At 40.6% G+C, this 16,860-nt stretch overlaps 1 protein-coding gene across 7 annotated transcripts in view; it reads left to right on the top strand.

The window, feature by feature from the left end:
- Nucleotides 1-16,860, top strand: part of Cep164 (centrosomal protein 164) — a 65,155-nt gene that overhangs the window by 10,502 nt on the left and 37,793 nt on the right. For all 7 annotated transcript variants that reach the window (XM_046438679.2, XM_046438677.2, XM_058577105.1 and 4 more), the window contains 2 exons: nt 964-1,075; nt 9,989-10,193. In XM_046438679.2, coding sequence (XP_046294635.1) covers nt 964-1,075; nt 9,989-10,193 — 317 coding nt within the window. The remainder of the gene's footprint in view (nt 1-963; nt 1,076-9,988; nt 10,194-16,860) is intronic.

Here is a 16,860-nt window from a genome sequence, read left to right as displayed (position 1 = left end):
GGTTTTATTTCCTAGTCTGCAGATGTCACCCTCCAAATTCTCCACTGTGATGACTCATATTGGTGATACATCTCTGACCTGGGCTATTATCAACTAAAACATTGATGCCCCTTGTATATTTATTTCATCATTCCTTAGTCCTCCAGCGACATCTTCTATTGGTCATTTCATCTATTTTTTCCTTCCCCAGAAAGGTGAGATACCCCTTTATTCAGTACATAAATTTCTCCTGTTCTCCAGATCTCTTGCAAAAGGATTCTAAGTGCTTGAAGCAAAAGTATTAGAGTTCAAAATATTTAGCAAAATTGAAAAAGAAATAATTCCCTTTATGGAAGAATGGGTCAGTTGTTGGGAAGAAGGCCTCCCGAGCTTCATTCACTTTCTTAGCTTAGCTGTCTCCCTGCTCCTAGGCGGAATCATTCTTTGCCTTTTCTCTGCTCCTGTCATATATCACTTGGTTCATACTCTTATTTGTGAGTTTGTAAGGTTCTTAGGGGCTTAGTTGTCTGTATTTGTTCAGAACATGTTTGTTGACTGAATGATGAGTGCTTTTGCACCAAGCTTTTGCAAATCTTGGGAAAGCTTATCTCCTTCTGGTGAGGTTGCCCTCATCCTGGATGGTTCCGGTTGTAGCTTTTGGGTTCTTCCTGAGCCTGCCACCATAATGAAGCCTTGGTTTCATTTTTTTTTTCCACCTTTGTTAGACTTATCTTTAGATTATATTCTTGGAAATATGGAGATAACTTAATTTGATTCAGGTGTATCATTTATAAATTGTTTAAGATGTAAGGAAATAATTCTATATGTTTATTATTTATATTTAGAGAAATAATAATTTCTCTTTGAAGAAGATTTTGAAAGTAAAGGCAAAATAGAAAACAGATTGATAATGATTTTTTCTTCTCTCCATCCACTACCCCACTTCTCATCTCTTTTACCTTTCTGCCCTCCTGCCTCTTGCAGAAATTCTTGAATTTGCCCGAGAGATTGGTATTGATCCCATCAAGGAACCAGAACTGATGTGGCTGGCACGGGAGGGCATTGTGGCCCCACTGCCTGTGGAATGGAAACCATGGTAAGTAAGTGGGGGTGTGGGTCACTAATTTGGCCTGTCAGAGGCAGAGGGATCTGGTACTGGAGGTCGGTTTTAATTGGCCATCTTTTCCAAACCTGCCCTCTATAGTTAGGGATAGCTCAGTGCCCTTTCTTTGCTAAGTTGCCTCATGTTTCAGATCTCAGTGTAGGCTGACTTGACAGTCTCTGTGATAGGCTTCAGTACTTATACCTAGCACCACAGTGCTGCTATCCTGGCTCAGGTCCTCTACACCAGCATCTGTTTTGCGTGGGCTAAGAAGGGGTTGTTGTTACTCCTTACAGACTGATAATTTTTTTTTTCTTTTTGGGTACTGGGGATTGAACCCAGTAAGCTAAATCCTTAGCCCTTTTTTAATTTTTTTAAATTTTGAGACTGAGTCTTGCTGAGTTGCTTAGAACCTCATTAAGTTGCTGAGGCTGGTCTTGAACTTGGGATTTTTTTTGTCTCAGCCTCCTGAGTCTCAGGGATCATAGGTCTGTGCCCCTGTGCCTGGTGCCCACTGTTAATTGAACATGACAGTAGTATCTCCTTAGCATGTCCAGAATGGTTGCTGGTGCCAAAGAGTTTGTAGTGAGGCTGCCTAGACTGGCAAAGCATCTCTCTCTCTTGGCAATCCATGGCTCTGCCATCTCTGAATTTGTGTAACCTGTTAATGAATATTTCACATTTGTGGATTCACTGATCTTTTTAGAGCTCTTTGGATTATGAGGAGCACAGCTTATTCAGTTTATCTCACGGAAACTGGCTTTGGTGAAGAAACAGTGGCTAAGGAGAGAAAGCTGCAGGGTACCATGTCACTGTTGCTCACTCTTTCTCCAGAGGACTGCACTACCACCACTCACAGTGACACTCTTTCCTGTGCTATATGTCTGCTCTGTCTTCTTTAGTTTCTTTTCCTCATTACATGCACAGAGCTCATAAGTTGTTTCCCTGAAGTGAGTGCCATAAGTTTACTTCCCACCTTAGAGTGGATTTTCCTATGATTGTCCCAAACTAGTGCTCAGATGTCTTAGGGGGCTCCCCTCTCAGAGGGTAAGGTGCAATTTGGGAGATAAGGTGTAATCATCTTGTTCTTACCCATATCATTTAATGCGATGGCTATATTCCAAAATGGCAATTGTTGCATTACTCTTCTCGGCTGAAGGATTATAATCCTTTTAGCTTTTCTTCACATGGCAGCCTTCTTGTTCTCTTGATCTTTTTAGCTGCCTCTCATTGGACTTTCTCCAGTTTTTCATGACATCTTTCTTGTAGGAAATCTGTCAGCACTTCACACAGTATTCCAAGTGCTGAGAACTCATGATTGTATTTATAGGATAACCTTATAGGATAGTGTTTTGTGTTGTTTCCAATACACAGTCTGAGGGAAGGTAGGAAACTGTTACTGGTTAAGAGCCATCTGTGTGCCAGACTTTGTGCCACTTGCTTTCATGTACCTGCCAGGGTTGTCAGTGTTTCATTGTGCTATAGGGGGAACATGAATTGTTTTTCATTTTTAAAAATAATTCATACATGTCATCTTCTCCCTTTCTCAAGGTCATGACTATTAACTGGTAATTCCTTCCATACTTTTCAGTTCTCTCCACCCCCAGCTCCCCTTCCACACCTTCTAAAATCCACACACCCCACACATTTTTTTTAAACCTAAGTGTTATATACTCTGCTCTTCTATGTCAATTCATGTAGGTCTACTTTTTTTATTGGCTGTGTAGGTATTCTACTTTCCCAAGCCCTGTGGTGTTTGGGGTCGAACCCATGGCTTTGCATATGCTAGGCAAGCATTCTGTCACTGAGCTATATTTGCTACTCAGCTGTATCACGTTTTTTAAAAAGTCTTGATTTAGTTAATTACTTTAATATTGAAGGACATTTAGAGATTTTGTTAGAGTGACCATGTATAGGAGCATCTTTTTCTGAAATTTCTGATCTCTTCCATTGATCTATTTGTCTCGTCTTTTCACAAGTACTATTCTTTTTTTTTGGTGGGCCGGGAGGGGAGTACCAGGATTGAACTCAGAGGCACTTGACCACTGAGCCACGTCCTATTTTGTTTTTTATTTAGAGACAGGGTCTCACTGAGTTGTTTAGTGCCTCACTTTTGCTGAACTTTGCGATCTTCCTGCCTTAGCCTCTGAGCCGCTGGGATTACAGGCGTGCGCCACCTTGCTCAGCACTATTCTATCTTGATTACTATAGCTTTATAATAACTCTCAAAATCATTTAGGGTAAATCTTTCAACTTTGTTCTCCATTTTCAAAGTGATATTCTAGGTCCTTTGCATTTCCATATGAATTTTAGAATCAGCTTGTCAGTTTCTTGGTAGGATTTTGATTGGGATTATGTATCAATCAGTTTGGGGACAACTGACATCTTGAGCAATATTGGATCTTTCAACCCATGAAATGGTCTGTTTTCCTTTATTTAGGTTTTCTTTAATATCTGTAAGAAATGTTTTGTAGATTTTTGTACATGTCTTGCCTATCTTATCAGATTTATGTCTGAGTTTATATTTTTGATGCTTCTGTAAGTGGTATATTTTCAATTTCTGGTTGTTCATTGCTTTTTTATATGAATAAAATTGGTTTTTGTGTATTGATCTTGTGGTGTGCAACCTTCTAAACTCAATTATGTCAGGTCTAGTCGCTTTTAGATTCCATAGGATTTTCCGCAGAGATGATCATGTCTTCTGGGAATAAAGACATTTTCCCTTCTTCCTTTCTTATCTGATTAGCCTTTATTTCTATTTCTTACCTTACTACACTGACTTGAGCCTTCTGTATAATTAAATAGAAATGGTGACAGAGGACATCTTTGCCTTTTTCCTGCTCTTAAGGGGAAAACATTCAGTCTTTCATCATTAAGTAGATGTTAGCTGTAGGCTTCTTGGAAATGCTCATTGTCAGGATGAGAAAGTTTCCCTCTATTCCTAGCATACTGAGAGCTTAAAACAGGAATAGATGAATGGGTGGTAGATTTTATTAAATGATAATATCACATAGTTTTCTTTTCTTTCTGTTCATATAGAAAATTATATTGATTTATTTTTGAATGTTTAAATAACCTTATATTCCTGGATAAACTCCACTTGGTCATGATGTATTACTCTTTTTATATTTTATTGAATTTGACTTTGTAAAATTTCATTAGGTATTGTTCCATCTATGTCCATGGGGAAAATTGGTGTATAGTATCAGTTTTTTCCTAATAATCTGTCTTATTTTAGTATAGGTTAATACTGGGTTCTAAGAATGATTTATGAATTTCTTCCTCTTCAGTTTTCAGGACACATTTCAGTAGGATTGGTATTTTTTTCTTCTTTAATTTTTGGGAGAATTTACCAGTGAAATCATCTGGGCCTGTAGGTTTCTTTATGAGAAAATTTTAAACTAAAAATGCATATTCTTTAATAGATATAGGATTATTCAGTATATTTCTTCTTGAATGAGCTTTGGTAGCTTGTGTCTTCCAAGGAATTTGTCCACTCATCTATTTGTTTTTTTGACGGTACAGCGGATCGGCCCAGGGCTTTGTGCATGCTAGGCAAGTGCTCTCCTGCTGAGCTATTTCCCCAGCTCCCCTATCATTCTTTTTTTTTTTTTTTTTTTTTAATTAGTTACTGATGGACCTGAATTTATTTATTTGTTTATATGTGGTGCTGAGAATTGAACCCAGTGCCTCACACATGCTAGGCAAGTGCTCTACTGCTGAGCCACAGCCCCAGCTCCTCACTATCATTCTTGATACTTGTTATTTGTATACTCTATCTCTGATTACTCTGGATAGAGGTTTATATATTTTGTTGATTTCTCAAAGAACTAGCCTTTGGTTATATGAATTTCACAGTTTTTTTTTCTTCCTATTTCATTGATTTTTCATGGAATCTTTATTATTTCCTTTCTTTGATTTATTTTGGGTTTAATTTGCTCTTTTTCTAATTTCTTAGGGGTAACACACTGTTTTAATTGTCATGGTTATATGAGTTAATATTTTGTTAAGGCTGGTCTTTTCTATATGATCTTTAATTTTTTTGGGGGGGTGCTTGGAATTGAACCCCAGAGGTACTTTTTACCACTGAGCTACATCTCCAGCCTTTAATTTTTTTTTTTTTTAAGACAAGATCTTACTAAGTTGCTGTGGGTCTTGCTAAGTTGCTCGCAGAAGCTTGGGAGGCTGAGGCAGGAAGATCTTGAGTTCAAAGCTTAGTAAGAGTGAGGTACTAAGCAACTCACTGAGACCCTGTTTCTAAATAAAATATGAAATAAGGCCAGGTGTGGTGATGCCTCCTGAGTTGCTGGGATTACAGGTATAATTATACTGCACACTGCTCCCATAATCTATTAATGTGGCGAACAACATTAGTATATTTTCTAATGTTAGAACATCTTGAAATTTCCGGAATAAATCCTAATAGGTCATAGAATGCCAGTTTTAGGTAGTGTTGGATTTAGTTTGCTAGTATTTTATTTATAATTTTTGCAGTTATGTTTATAACAGAGATTAACCATATATTTATTGTGTTGACTCTTTGTGATTTTATTATCAAGGTGTTTTTGCCTTAAAACATTATTCAGGGAGAGTTTCCTGATTTTTCTTTGTTGGAATAGTTTGTTTAGGATAGGCTTTTTTTTTTTAATATTTGTTTTTAGTTGTAGAGGGACATGACACCTTTATTTCATTTGTTTTTTCTTTTTATGTGGTGCCCCGGATCTAACCCAGTGCCTTATGCATGCTAGGCAAGCACTCTACTACTGAACTACAACCCAGTCCCCTAGGATAGGCTTATTTTTAAGTTTGTTTTTCTATTCTTTTTTGATATACACAACAGGGTATATTTTGACATATTATACATACATGGAGTATAACTTATACTAATTAGGATTCCATTCTTGTGGTTATATGTGAGTTTCATTGGTGGTGTATTCATATGTGAACATAGGAAAGTAAAGTCAGATTCATTCTATTATCTTTTCTATTCCCATCCCCCTTCCCTTCCCTTCATTCCCCTTTGTCTAACCCATTGAACTTCTACTCTTCCCCTCCTCCTCTTGTTGTATGTTAGCATCCACATATCAAAGAGAACATTTGACCTTTGGTTTTTCAGGATTGGCTTGTTTCACTTAGCCTGATAGTCTCCAGATTCATCCATTTACCAGCAGAAATCATAAAGTCATTCTTTTTTATGGCTGAATAATATTTTTTTTAACTTTTTTTTTTTTAGTCTTAGATGCACACAATACCTTTATTTTATATTTATGTGGTGCTGAGGATTGAACCCAGTGCCTTCCATATGTGAGGCAAGCACTCTGCCACTGAGCTACAACCCTACCCACTGAAGAGTATTTTATTGTGTGTATATATCACACAATGTGATGATATATATATAGACATATATATTTCACAAATTCTTTATTCATTCATTTGTTGAAGGGCACCTAGGTTGGTTCCATAGCTTAGCTATTATGAATTGAGCTGCTATAATCATTGATGCGGCTGTGTCACTATAGTATGCTGATTTTAGATCCTTTTGGTATATAACAAGGAGTGGGATCACTGGTCAAATGGTGGTTCTATTTCAAGTTTTCTGAGGAATCTCCATATTGCTTTCTAGAGCGGTTATACCAATTTGCAGTTCCACCAGCAATGTATGAATGTATCTCCCCCCCCCCCCCCCCCCCCCCCCCGCAATAGGATAGGGTTATTTGTTTGAAGATTTGGTAAAACTCATTTTGGGCCTGTGTGTGTGTGTGTGTTTGTGTATGTATAAAGTTTGACAATTCAATATTTTAATGGCTATGGCTATGGCCCGATTCTGGCTTTCTTGAGTCAATTTTGGTAACCTGTTTTTATTCTGGGGAATTGTCTTTTTGGTGAAGGTTTTAAACTTTATTATCATCAGTTCTTAATTTCCTGGTATGGTTTTAGAATCTCTACTGACTCTGTAATTACTTCCCTTTTTATTCCTGATACTTTTTGTCATCTCTTTTCTTCTTGAATTTTTTAGAAGTTTGCAAGTTGTATTAATTTTCTCAAAATCAGCTTTTTTGGGGGTTGAACCTTCATATTTTATACTCCATGTTTCTTAACTTCTCATTTTAAGAATTTCTTTATCTCCCATATTGCATTCTGAGTTTCTTTAGGTATATTTTATAATTCATTGTTTTTTCTTTCTTTTGCACCAAATCTATTGTTTTACTTACTTTTTTCTTAATAACTCCTCATTCCTACAAGTTCTATTATGTTTTTATTTATTTTTGCAGCACTGGGAATTGAACCTGGGGTGCTCTGCCAGTGAGCTCTATTCTCAACCTTTTTATTTTTTATTTTGAGGTAGGGTCTCTTCAAGTTGCCCAGGCTAGCCTTGATGGTGATCCTTCTGCCTTAGCCTTCCGAATAGCTGAGATTACAGATGTGTGCCATTGCACCCAACCTTTCCTTTTTTTCTTTAGAATTCTTTTCTTTCATTATGAATTCCACCCCTTTTATCATTGTCATAATTTTTTTTTTCAGTGCTGGGAATTGAACATAGGACCTTGTACATGCTAAGCAGACACTCTACTACTAAGTTATGTCCCCAGCCCACTATAATAATTTTAAATGTTATTTTTAGTTTTCTTTTGATTATCCTACTATCTCAAGTTATATGGTATACTGATTCTTCTTATTATTATATCTTCTGATTTTCCCTCATGTTGAACTCTTTTCTCACATGGTTTGTAATTTTTATTGTGAATTTTGTGAATTTATTTCCTATGGGGATTATTTTCTGTGAGAGTCTCCTTCCTCACTTGTTGAGTACCTTCACAATTGCTTCTCCCAGGGGTTTTTCAGTAGTTTAAGACTAAAGTTTTGTATTAATTTCCTGACTTGGCATGTTTTGGACTCTGTTTATATGTCCTGAAGTTTCAATTTGTCATAAGATCTTCTCTGTCTGTCTAGATCCTGGAGTGGGCCCCATACTCATTTGCTACTTCCATGACCTACTGGGTTCTTTTTTTTTTTTTTTTTTTGTGGAGTTAGTGTTCTTAAGAGCCCCAGATACATGCAAGGGTCACAGTTCTAATTACCAAATTAATCAAGACTTAAGGCCACATTTCTGTCCCTAAATTAACATTAAACTCCAATTTCCTGGGACCTATATCCAAATCAGATACTAATGTTGGCTTCTCAGTTCTATATTTATTACTTGGGCTTCTGGGTTCCTTTTCTTGCACCTGAGAATTTTTCTTTCTGGTTGAGTTTGAAAAAAAATTTTTTGTTGTTGTATTATATATTAGTCCCATTTTTATCTTTGTTGGCAGGGAAATGTCATCTGTTTCCTTCAGTTTAGCTAAGCATGTTGCTTGAAGTTTTGTATGTTTCTTTCAAAGAAATTTCTGGAGCTAGGGATGTAATTCATAGTAGAGTGCTTGTTTAGCATGTGCATATTATTAATTAAAATTTAGCAGTCCTTCTAATAACACATTTTATTATTCATGTAGAAATATTATCAATTAAAAAATTGCCAATCCAAAATCTGCCAGATAAATTAGTCTGTCATTCTTAAATTTGGCCTTCCATAAAGCTTTAGGGCATGGATGGACACATGCATCCAAGTTTTTTTGTATCTGTGTAACAATAGTGGCCTTTACTACCATTTTCATTTGGATCATCATTTCCATCTGATGCTAGAACCATAACACTGCGCTTATAGCATTCTAGGCTTTTTTTTTTAAGCCTGTTTCTTGCCTATTACCTAGTTTAAAAAAAAAAAAATCAGTTATGCAATGACCCTAACTCTCAGTGTCAATTTTCTGTTATTAGTCTGTTTCTATTACTATAATGAAATACCTGAGGCTGGGTGCCTCATACCAGCTCAGGGATCCCATGAGAACTAACTTAATGCCTTCTAAGGAAAGTTGCTCCAGTGATGTAACCATCTTCCACTAGGCCCCATCTCTGAAGAGTTCAACCACCTCTCAGTATCACCACACCAAATTTCCAACTCTTGAACTTTCCAGGGACAATATACATCCAGACCATAGTACCCCTGATATTTCCTTGTCTATTTCTGGAAAATGTTCCCTTTTATTTGAATTAAAGATTCAACTTGTCAAATTCATAAGGAGCCTTATTGGGATTGTATTGGATTCATATATTAATTAGAGATAATTGGCATCTTTATAGATTTGAATCTTAGGGACAATTGTTTTTCCTTTTTCAGTAAAGCTTTGTAAAGATTTTACACGGTTTGTACTCATTCCTGTGTATTTTATCTTTTATATTGTTATTGGGGATGGGATTCTTTTTCCTGTTCGCTGTCCTAATAGATTATTGTTAATTATTAATCTGTTTCAACATGGACAAGTCCAAAATAAACCATTCATTTTGGTTTATTTTGGACTTGTCCATGTTGAAACAGATTCTCCTCCTTTATTTTCTTCTGTTGGGTTCCCTGCTACCTTGGGTTATCACTTCTTGTGAGTTTAGAATCTTCTACAAAACCAGAGCTTTCACATTTTTCTTCTTCATACTCTTATTAAATATTAAACAAGGTCTACTCTATTCCTAGATGACATAATGTTTATATTTCTCCATCTAAATAAAACCAAGTTCATTTCTACTCCAGTCTAATATTAATTTCCTGGAACTACAGTGATTATATGTCTTCATCTAGAGAAATCCTTAAGTATTTCAGTCCATTGTTCTATATCTAAGTGAACTCCTTAATCTTAGCCAATGGTGCCCTTCGCCCTTCAATTTTGTGTTCATTCTTTTCCCTCCTATCTCCCTGCTTTCCTTCTTCTCTTCCTCCTGCCCTTTTTCTTCTTCTTCTTCTTTTTTTTTTCTTTTCTTTTTGTCCTAAGTAGCCTTGGCCTGAGCAGGGACTAACTTCTGAATTCTGCTCATCCCCAGCCAGGACATCACAGGTGATATTTATTATTTCAACTTTGCCAATGGGCAGTCCATGTGGGACCATCCGTGTGATGAGCACTATCGGAACTTGGTGATCCAAGAGCGAGGGAAGCTGTCAACTTCTGGGGCCATTAAGAAGAAAGACAAGAAAAAGAAAAAGGAAAAGAAAGAAAAGAAGGACAAAGAGACCTCCCAAAGTCCCCTGGTGAGTCAGTGGGTGCCAGCTTCTAGAGAGGCCAGGGCTGAACTGAGGGGATAGGGGGAGCCTGTAGTTGTCTTCAGCCAAGAGGTGAAAAACAACAATAACAATACATTCTTGATGCTACATCTTCTAATTTTCTTTCAGCTTCTAGCAGTCATTACTATCTTTAAACAATTCTTTCTCTTTCCATGGGAACCTGGGTTACATAATGAGACTGATGAGAGTGCCTGCTCTGCCATATATTGTTGTCGTTTTTCGATAGTCTAAGAGGTGATGGCATCTGCTGCTTTGGAAAGTGGGGATGGGGGACAATTGATAGAAGCCAGTGGGCCTAGACAAGTGAGTGCTTTCTCTTCACGCAGAGTCAAGCTTTTCTAGTGTGGGCTCATCACTTGTCTTCAAGTGGTGTGAGTTAAGTTATCAGAATACCAGTACCTTCAAGATTCAGAAGCAAAGCTTTGTGCTTTTTGCATTTATGGCTTCCTTTTTTTCTTGGTGTCTTTGGTTAGTGGTGGGTAACAAATTTAATTGCAGTGTGATCACCATGGTCTTGAGTAGCTTTTGTGCTGAGTTCAAAGTGCTCTTATCCATTGTTGTTTTATTTGTCTCTGCAGCGTGTCTGAACTTATGAGGCAGAAGTTATTACCCTTGTTTTATAGGGAGAGGAATGGAATTGGAGCTTTACAGGAGTGAGATCTGAGCCCTTCCTGTCTGCTATTGGTGCCGCCACTGAGCCTTCTTCCTTTACCCATGCCTGGAACTTGTGGGCACATTGAGGAAGGAAGGCTCATGGAAACTCAGTTCAGCCAAATGAGGAGAACCAAGAATATTTTTCCAACCTTCTCTGTGGTCCAGTTGTTTTGTCCTATTGTTTATAGTTTTTATTTCCTGCCAAAGTCTGGTGCTTACTTCTCCATGAAGATTTTCATCTTTTTTTTTTTTTGTATGCATGCTAGGCAAGGACTCTACCACTGAGTCACACTCCCAGCCTTGTTTTCTTTCCTATGGTGTCAATTCTGGTGCTGTACAGTTGCTGATTAATTTAGCTTCTTTATCATGTTAAGCTTTGTTGATTACCCCCTCTCCCACATATCACTCGTGGTTCTGAGAAACTAGATAACAAGTTCATTTCTCTAGATAGAAGAGGACAGTTAATTTCCAAATAGGTTGAATTTTAAAATCATATGTTTGAGAGGCAAAAGGTAGGTTTTTACTTTCGTGAAATTATTTGAAATGATAATAAGGCATCCTGCAGGTGCTGACATGACTGAAGGTGGGACAGGGAATGTAGTGTGGGTTCTGGGGAAGAGGCTTGGTGACAGACTGAGTCCTGGCTGTGTGTCTGAATTCCTGGAGCTCTCTGTTAAAAAGAGCTCCTACTGTGATTTCAGGAAATGAGGATGACTGGACAGCCATGAACCATCAGTCTGATTCTTAGGGCTCAGGACAGGCACCTCAAGCTTGTCTAGGGGACAGACTTGGTGGGCAACCCAGACTTAGGTGGCTTGGGCCCTCTGGATGTGTGCACTCTTAGCTGGGTGTGTTTAGTGTGAATGTTAGCAGAGAGTGGTTATTTTTCAGGGTTTTTTCTATGACTTTCTGAGTATCTCACTGGACTGAGTTTCCAGGGTTCAGGGCACTGGTTGTTTCTCCTCTTCTTTTCCACTTAGGCAATTTCTAGAAGTCTTTGATAAAATTGGCAGATTTTATAAAATTAACCAATCACAGAACTTGAGAGCTAGATTGCATCTTGGAGATAACCTGGCTGGTGATTTTCAGAGTTTTGTTAATAGTAAAGCCCTGTTTTCAAATCAGTTCTCTACAGAGGTTCAGCTTATCAAAAAAGAAATGAAGCTGCTCTGGTTGAATTTGGGAATGTAGGTCTGGGTGATGCCTTTTCTTTGTCACATGCATACTTTGTAGAGCCCTGCCTGTGCTGAGTCCCTCAGGTTCCATGGATTATGGTTTGCAGGAAGACATTGATCTAGTCCAGCCTGCTCTGTGTAAAGAAGAAAACTGGAGCCCAGAAAACAACATTTTCAGTCCAAAGGAGTTTTTAGCTTTTCTTCCCTCTTTTGATTTCTGCTTTACTTTAAATGGAGGGTGGTTTTGTGCTAAGTGCTTAGCAAGGGCTGAAGTAGCAAGTATAAATCAGAAGTGCTTTGTCTTAGTTTTCTCTGCATGTTTATATATCCATTTAGGAAATACAGCCTGATCAGGGACTTCTACCTTCTTCCTCCTTTCTTCGTGGCCCATCCCATCTCCCAGCACCTGGGCTTGCTGATTTGGACCTAGACCAAGAGATGCAGGCTAGAAGTGAGGGCTCCTTTAAGAAAGGGAAGAGCCCATACATGCTGGGTGACACCTCTCGGCCTCTTATGGGTGCCTTCCCCAGCAAACTGCAGCCACTCTCCAAAAATCAAGCTTCCCGAACCCACCAGATCTTTGCCGATGTGGAGAAAATCTTAGGCAGGGCTCCAGCGCAATGCAGGACAGAATTAGCTCATCAACAGGGTCTGGAGACACCCCAGAAGGCAACAGAGAAAATCTACCTGGGGTTTTCAGACCCTGAAATAGAAGAGCTGGAAATGAGGACCAGACAGCAGAAACCTGGTGCCCTGTGCCCTCAGAACACTGGACCCCTCTGGAATGGGCAGGATGTGTTAGAAAGCAGGAGCCAGACCCCTGTCCACTCTAAGCTTTCTGAAGCCATCAAGGATTCACAGCTAAAAGGGGAGCAGCACAGCCACAGCATAACCACACTGAGCTCCACTGGCCCTGCAGGGGACAAGGGTCAGAGCCCCATTCCCTTACTATCCCCTGAGGAAGAATCCTCCCTATCCCAGTGTTCTTCTGACCATATGCTGCCTATGAGAAATAATAATCTCTTTTTATTAGATAACAGCCCAGCTAAAGACCTGAACTGGCAGGGAGTTCCTGGGGAAGGTGGGAGCCTGGGCAGGGGGAGGCGAAAGAGAGAGTCCCCAGGACTGTGGATGGGACAAGTCTCCAAGCTTGTCAACAAGGATACCCCAGGGAGCTGCAAGGAAACAGAGACCAGTATCCCTGAGGCTCGAGGGTCCTCAGCCAAAACTCCACTGCAGGGACTCTTCATAATACCACCTGATACTGGGACATCAGAAGCAGCCCAGAATGCCCTTAATGGGGCTCCTACCAGTGAGCAGAGATACCCTGCAGGGTCTCCAGAGCCCCCCAGTGAAGATAGGAAGGCGAGTGTATCTGGGGCTGATGTGGAGAGCATCAGTGGCTGCAGCAGCAACCTGGCCTTGCATCTTGGCTCTCAGATCCTGGGTGAGGTAAACAACTTCCCTTGGGACCTACAGAGCTCCCGTGGATCTGTGCCAGGTATGGGTCAGGGAGGCCCTGGGCCCAGAGATCAACACGCCTGCCCATACATGGTGCCCCAGTTGTCCCACATGCAGAGCTCTGCTGAAGAGCAGTCAGAGAGTGACGACTACTCTGAGGATCAGAGGTTCTACCAGCACATCCTTCAGATGGTCAAGATCTCTAGGCGACTGGAAGGCCTGGGGCTGCCTGAAAGCATGCAGGAAATGCCAAGCAAAGACATCGCCAGCATGGTCTGTTGCATGGCTGCTGAGTCTTCCAGGATGTCTAGTGAGGGTGAGCAAGAGGCCATCAGAACCATGGAGAGGGACTCAAGGTTTCTGGTTTGGGGGCCAGAGCTGCTGGAACATCCTCAGGAGTTAGCCCTTGGTCCAGCTGAGCAGGAGGCCCCTCAGCAAGCCCATTGCCAGCCAAACAGCAGCCCCTTCAGGCAGGGGCTAGTCGAGCTGAATCCCAGCAGAGGGCCTGCTGCAGAGCCAGGCAAGATGCAGCTTCTCAACCAGGTAGGCTTCTTAGAATGGCCTGAGGCCTGAGGCCTCTGTGAACTTATCAGGGAGGGAGCAGGTGGAATCGTCATCTTACCATACCCCTCAGGTCTGCTTTCCTGTCCCTCACTCCCCTTGGTAATTCTTGGTCCCTTAATTACCCAGATGGCTGTCTTTTGGCATCACATGCATTTCACTTTTCTTTTATGCAATGTCTCACGCATGCTAGGTAAGTGCTCTATCACTGAGCCACAACCCCATCCCTCACATTTCTTTAACCCTAACACTCACTTGCAAAATAGGGTTGAGGGAATGTGTGACTTCCCTTCCCTGGATATAGCTGTAATTCTTGATTGTTCACATGCTGTGAAGGTGGTATGTTCTGGGGGTGGGCAAGGTGGTACTGATCCTGACTCTGCACAGGATATAGGACCCCCTGTGATTTGGGAAGCCTTTTTCATCAGCTGATTCTAGAGAGGGGTGCTCCCCAGTAGGCACCTCACCTCAGAGCTCTGAACTTGTGCCTTCTTGGCAGCATACAGAGCTGGAGAGTTAATATTCTCATGATGAACTCAAGCCCATGATCTCCTTCCACCATATGGTGAGCTGCTTCTGCTCCTTGTCTCCCAGAGTGCCCAGAATACTACTTGACTAACCTGTGTTAGGCTTGTGAAGATCCTGTTTATGACGTTACTTTCTTACCTAAGGAATTACCAAAGGGCTGGGCTTGCCCTCTCTTTCTGACCCTTTGTCCCTTTAAAGAATCATCATATTTTTCATAAAGAGGTCCAGTTGGATCAGAGACCGTGGGTATCAATCTGAATTTCCTTGGCTATTTTGCTGTGGCCCAGCTGTGGCTTTACCCAGTTGTTCCCTTTGGTTCCTAATTGCTGGCATGCACTGGTTCTCTGTTAGCTCTAATAACTACTACAGCACTATAAATATCGGATAGGCTGCAGATTATCCTGAAAGTTTTAATTAGCCCGATGGCAATGAGTTTATCTGCTCTGAAGGACAATGCCATGCATGGCTCCATACTCCAGAGTTAATGGCTCTCTATAGAAGATGATCAGCGAGGAGCCAGGAATGTATAATTTCCCTGCTAACCACTGATTTAGTAAAGGCCTGGGAGAACAAAGCCCTCAGCATGCCCGTCTCCCTCTCTCGAGCCCCCAGCACGTTAGCAAATTAACCATGTTAGGAGTCTGTAATTTTCCATAAATACAGTGTGGGAAGAATTTCACTTGCTGATATGCTGGAGCTGGTTGAGGGACTAATGGCAGGAGGAGCAGGCCCCGTTTGCTCATAATTCACTCAGAGAAGCTTTCCTGGGCCTCTTTTCTGCCAGAGTCAAAAGTGGTACAAAATACTGTCTTAAAGATAACACTGGGTTCTAGTCCCATCTCTGCTCCTCTCTGGCCCTGTGACTTTGGGCAGGGTTCTTGGCCTCACCAACGTCTGTTTGCTGACATGGGGTCAATGGCAGAAGCCTCCTCAGATTGTGTGTAAATAAAATGAAACTTTGCATTTAAGGTGTTTAGCCAATACCTGGTGCTCCAGCATTGTTGGCTAATTCTATGATGATCAATTTCTTTTTTCTCTAACAAAGATCTTCTACAGCAGATCGTATGATGGGGGAGCTACAGAGGCTTAGGAGTGATTCTCACCTCATTTCCTGCTGAGTATCTGATAACCTTCCCTGTGCAGAAATAGGCCCTGCTAGACCTGTACGGTAGCCTGGCCCCTGTGTTGAGGCTGTTGCCAAAAAGATGGTAGATCTGAACTTCCTCAGCCTGCCCATCTCTGGGTTCTCTTTTCTCTTTCAGTCCCTGTGGGATTAGAAAGGAATGGAATTTCTGCTTTGTTTCATACACTTTAAGTTTGAGAAGTGGCTCTTGAAGAGCTCTTTATAAATTGTACCCTGGTTTCTGCTTTTGCTAAGCCCAGTTGATCATATGTGAATCCCTGTAATAATAGCAATTCCCTAAAGTTCGTATAGCCCTAGACCACTCACAAAAGCCCCTTGTGTTCATTATCTCATTCAAGCTGCTCAGCGAATGTTCTCAGAGGCACAGCATGCACCCTCTTAATCTTGCAGATGCATAAGCTAGGAATCCGAGATCTGTGAGTAGCCATGGGGCTCACACATTCTTGCTCCAGCCTAGTTTACTTTCCTCAGTCCTTGCTGGCGTGAACCTTTGTGAGAACAGGGAAAAGAAGGGACCTGGTCAGGCCACTGCTGCCCCTTGTCAAGGCTCCATCCAGCCACCTTCTTCATCATTGGAAAGGGGAAAGAGTTCAACTTTGTTGCTCATACTTAATGTTATTTTAATTAAAATAATACATGCCTATAGTAAAAGATCAAGTCAAATAGAATAAAAGATATAGTAAAGTACAGCAGTTCTCCCGTGTGCAGAGCCCACCCTCAGAGGCAACCACTTTTTTCCTGTTGTCTACCTCCATCTTTGTCAATAATGTGCTGAGATCGCTTTTTCTTAACTCATCAATTTCAAAGTTTATCTGTTGAGACTTCTCCTTCTGGTAGATGAGGGTTTTGTCTCTGTGCTCCCTTCCCACATACTTCCTATACGGCTTCTGAAAGGAGAGCAGAACCCCATGCAGCATCTGCCAGATGTAAGAGGACTGTTTATGTGAGATGACATTCGAGTTATGAGAATCAGGAAACCAGCCTGTGATTTCTCACACAGTTGGCACAATGGTAATTTCTGGATGTTGTGTTTCATTAGCAGCCTCCAAGCGGAGGCGGTTTAAATTTGAGCGGGCAGGATTTAGATGTTTTATTTTTGTATCTGTCTCCG

This window comes from Marmota monax, unplaced genomic scaffold (assembly GCF_021218885.2).
Source record: "Marmota monax isolate L192 unplaced genomic scaffold, Marmota_monax_Labrador192_F-V1.1 WCK01_AAM20220418_F8-fsc00081, whole genome shotgun sequence".
In the NCBI taxonomy this organism is placed as follows: Eukaryota; Metazoa; Chordata; class Mammalia; order Rodentia; family Sciuridae; genus Marmota; species Marmota monax.
The sequence above is the reverse complement of the archived record's forward strand: the minus strand, read 5'-3'. Positions and strand labels throughout refer to the sequence as shown.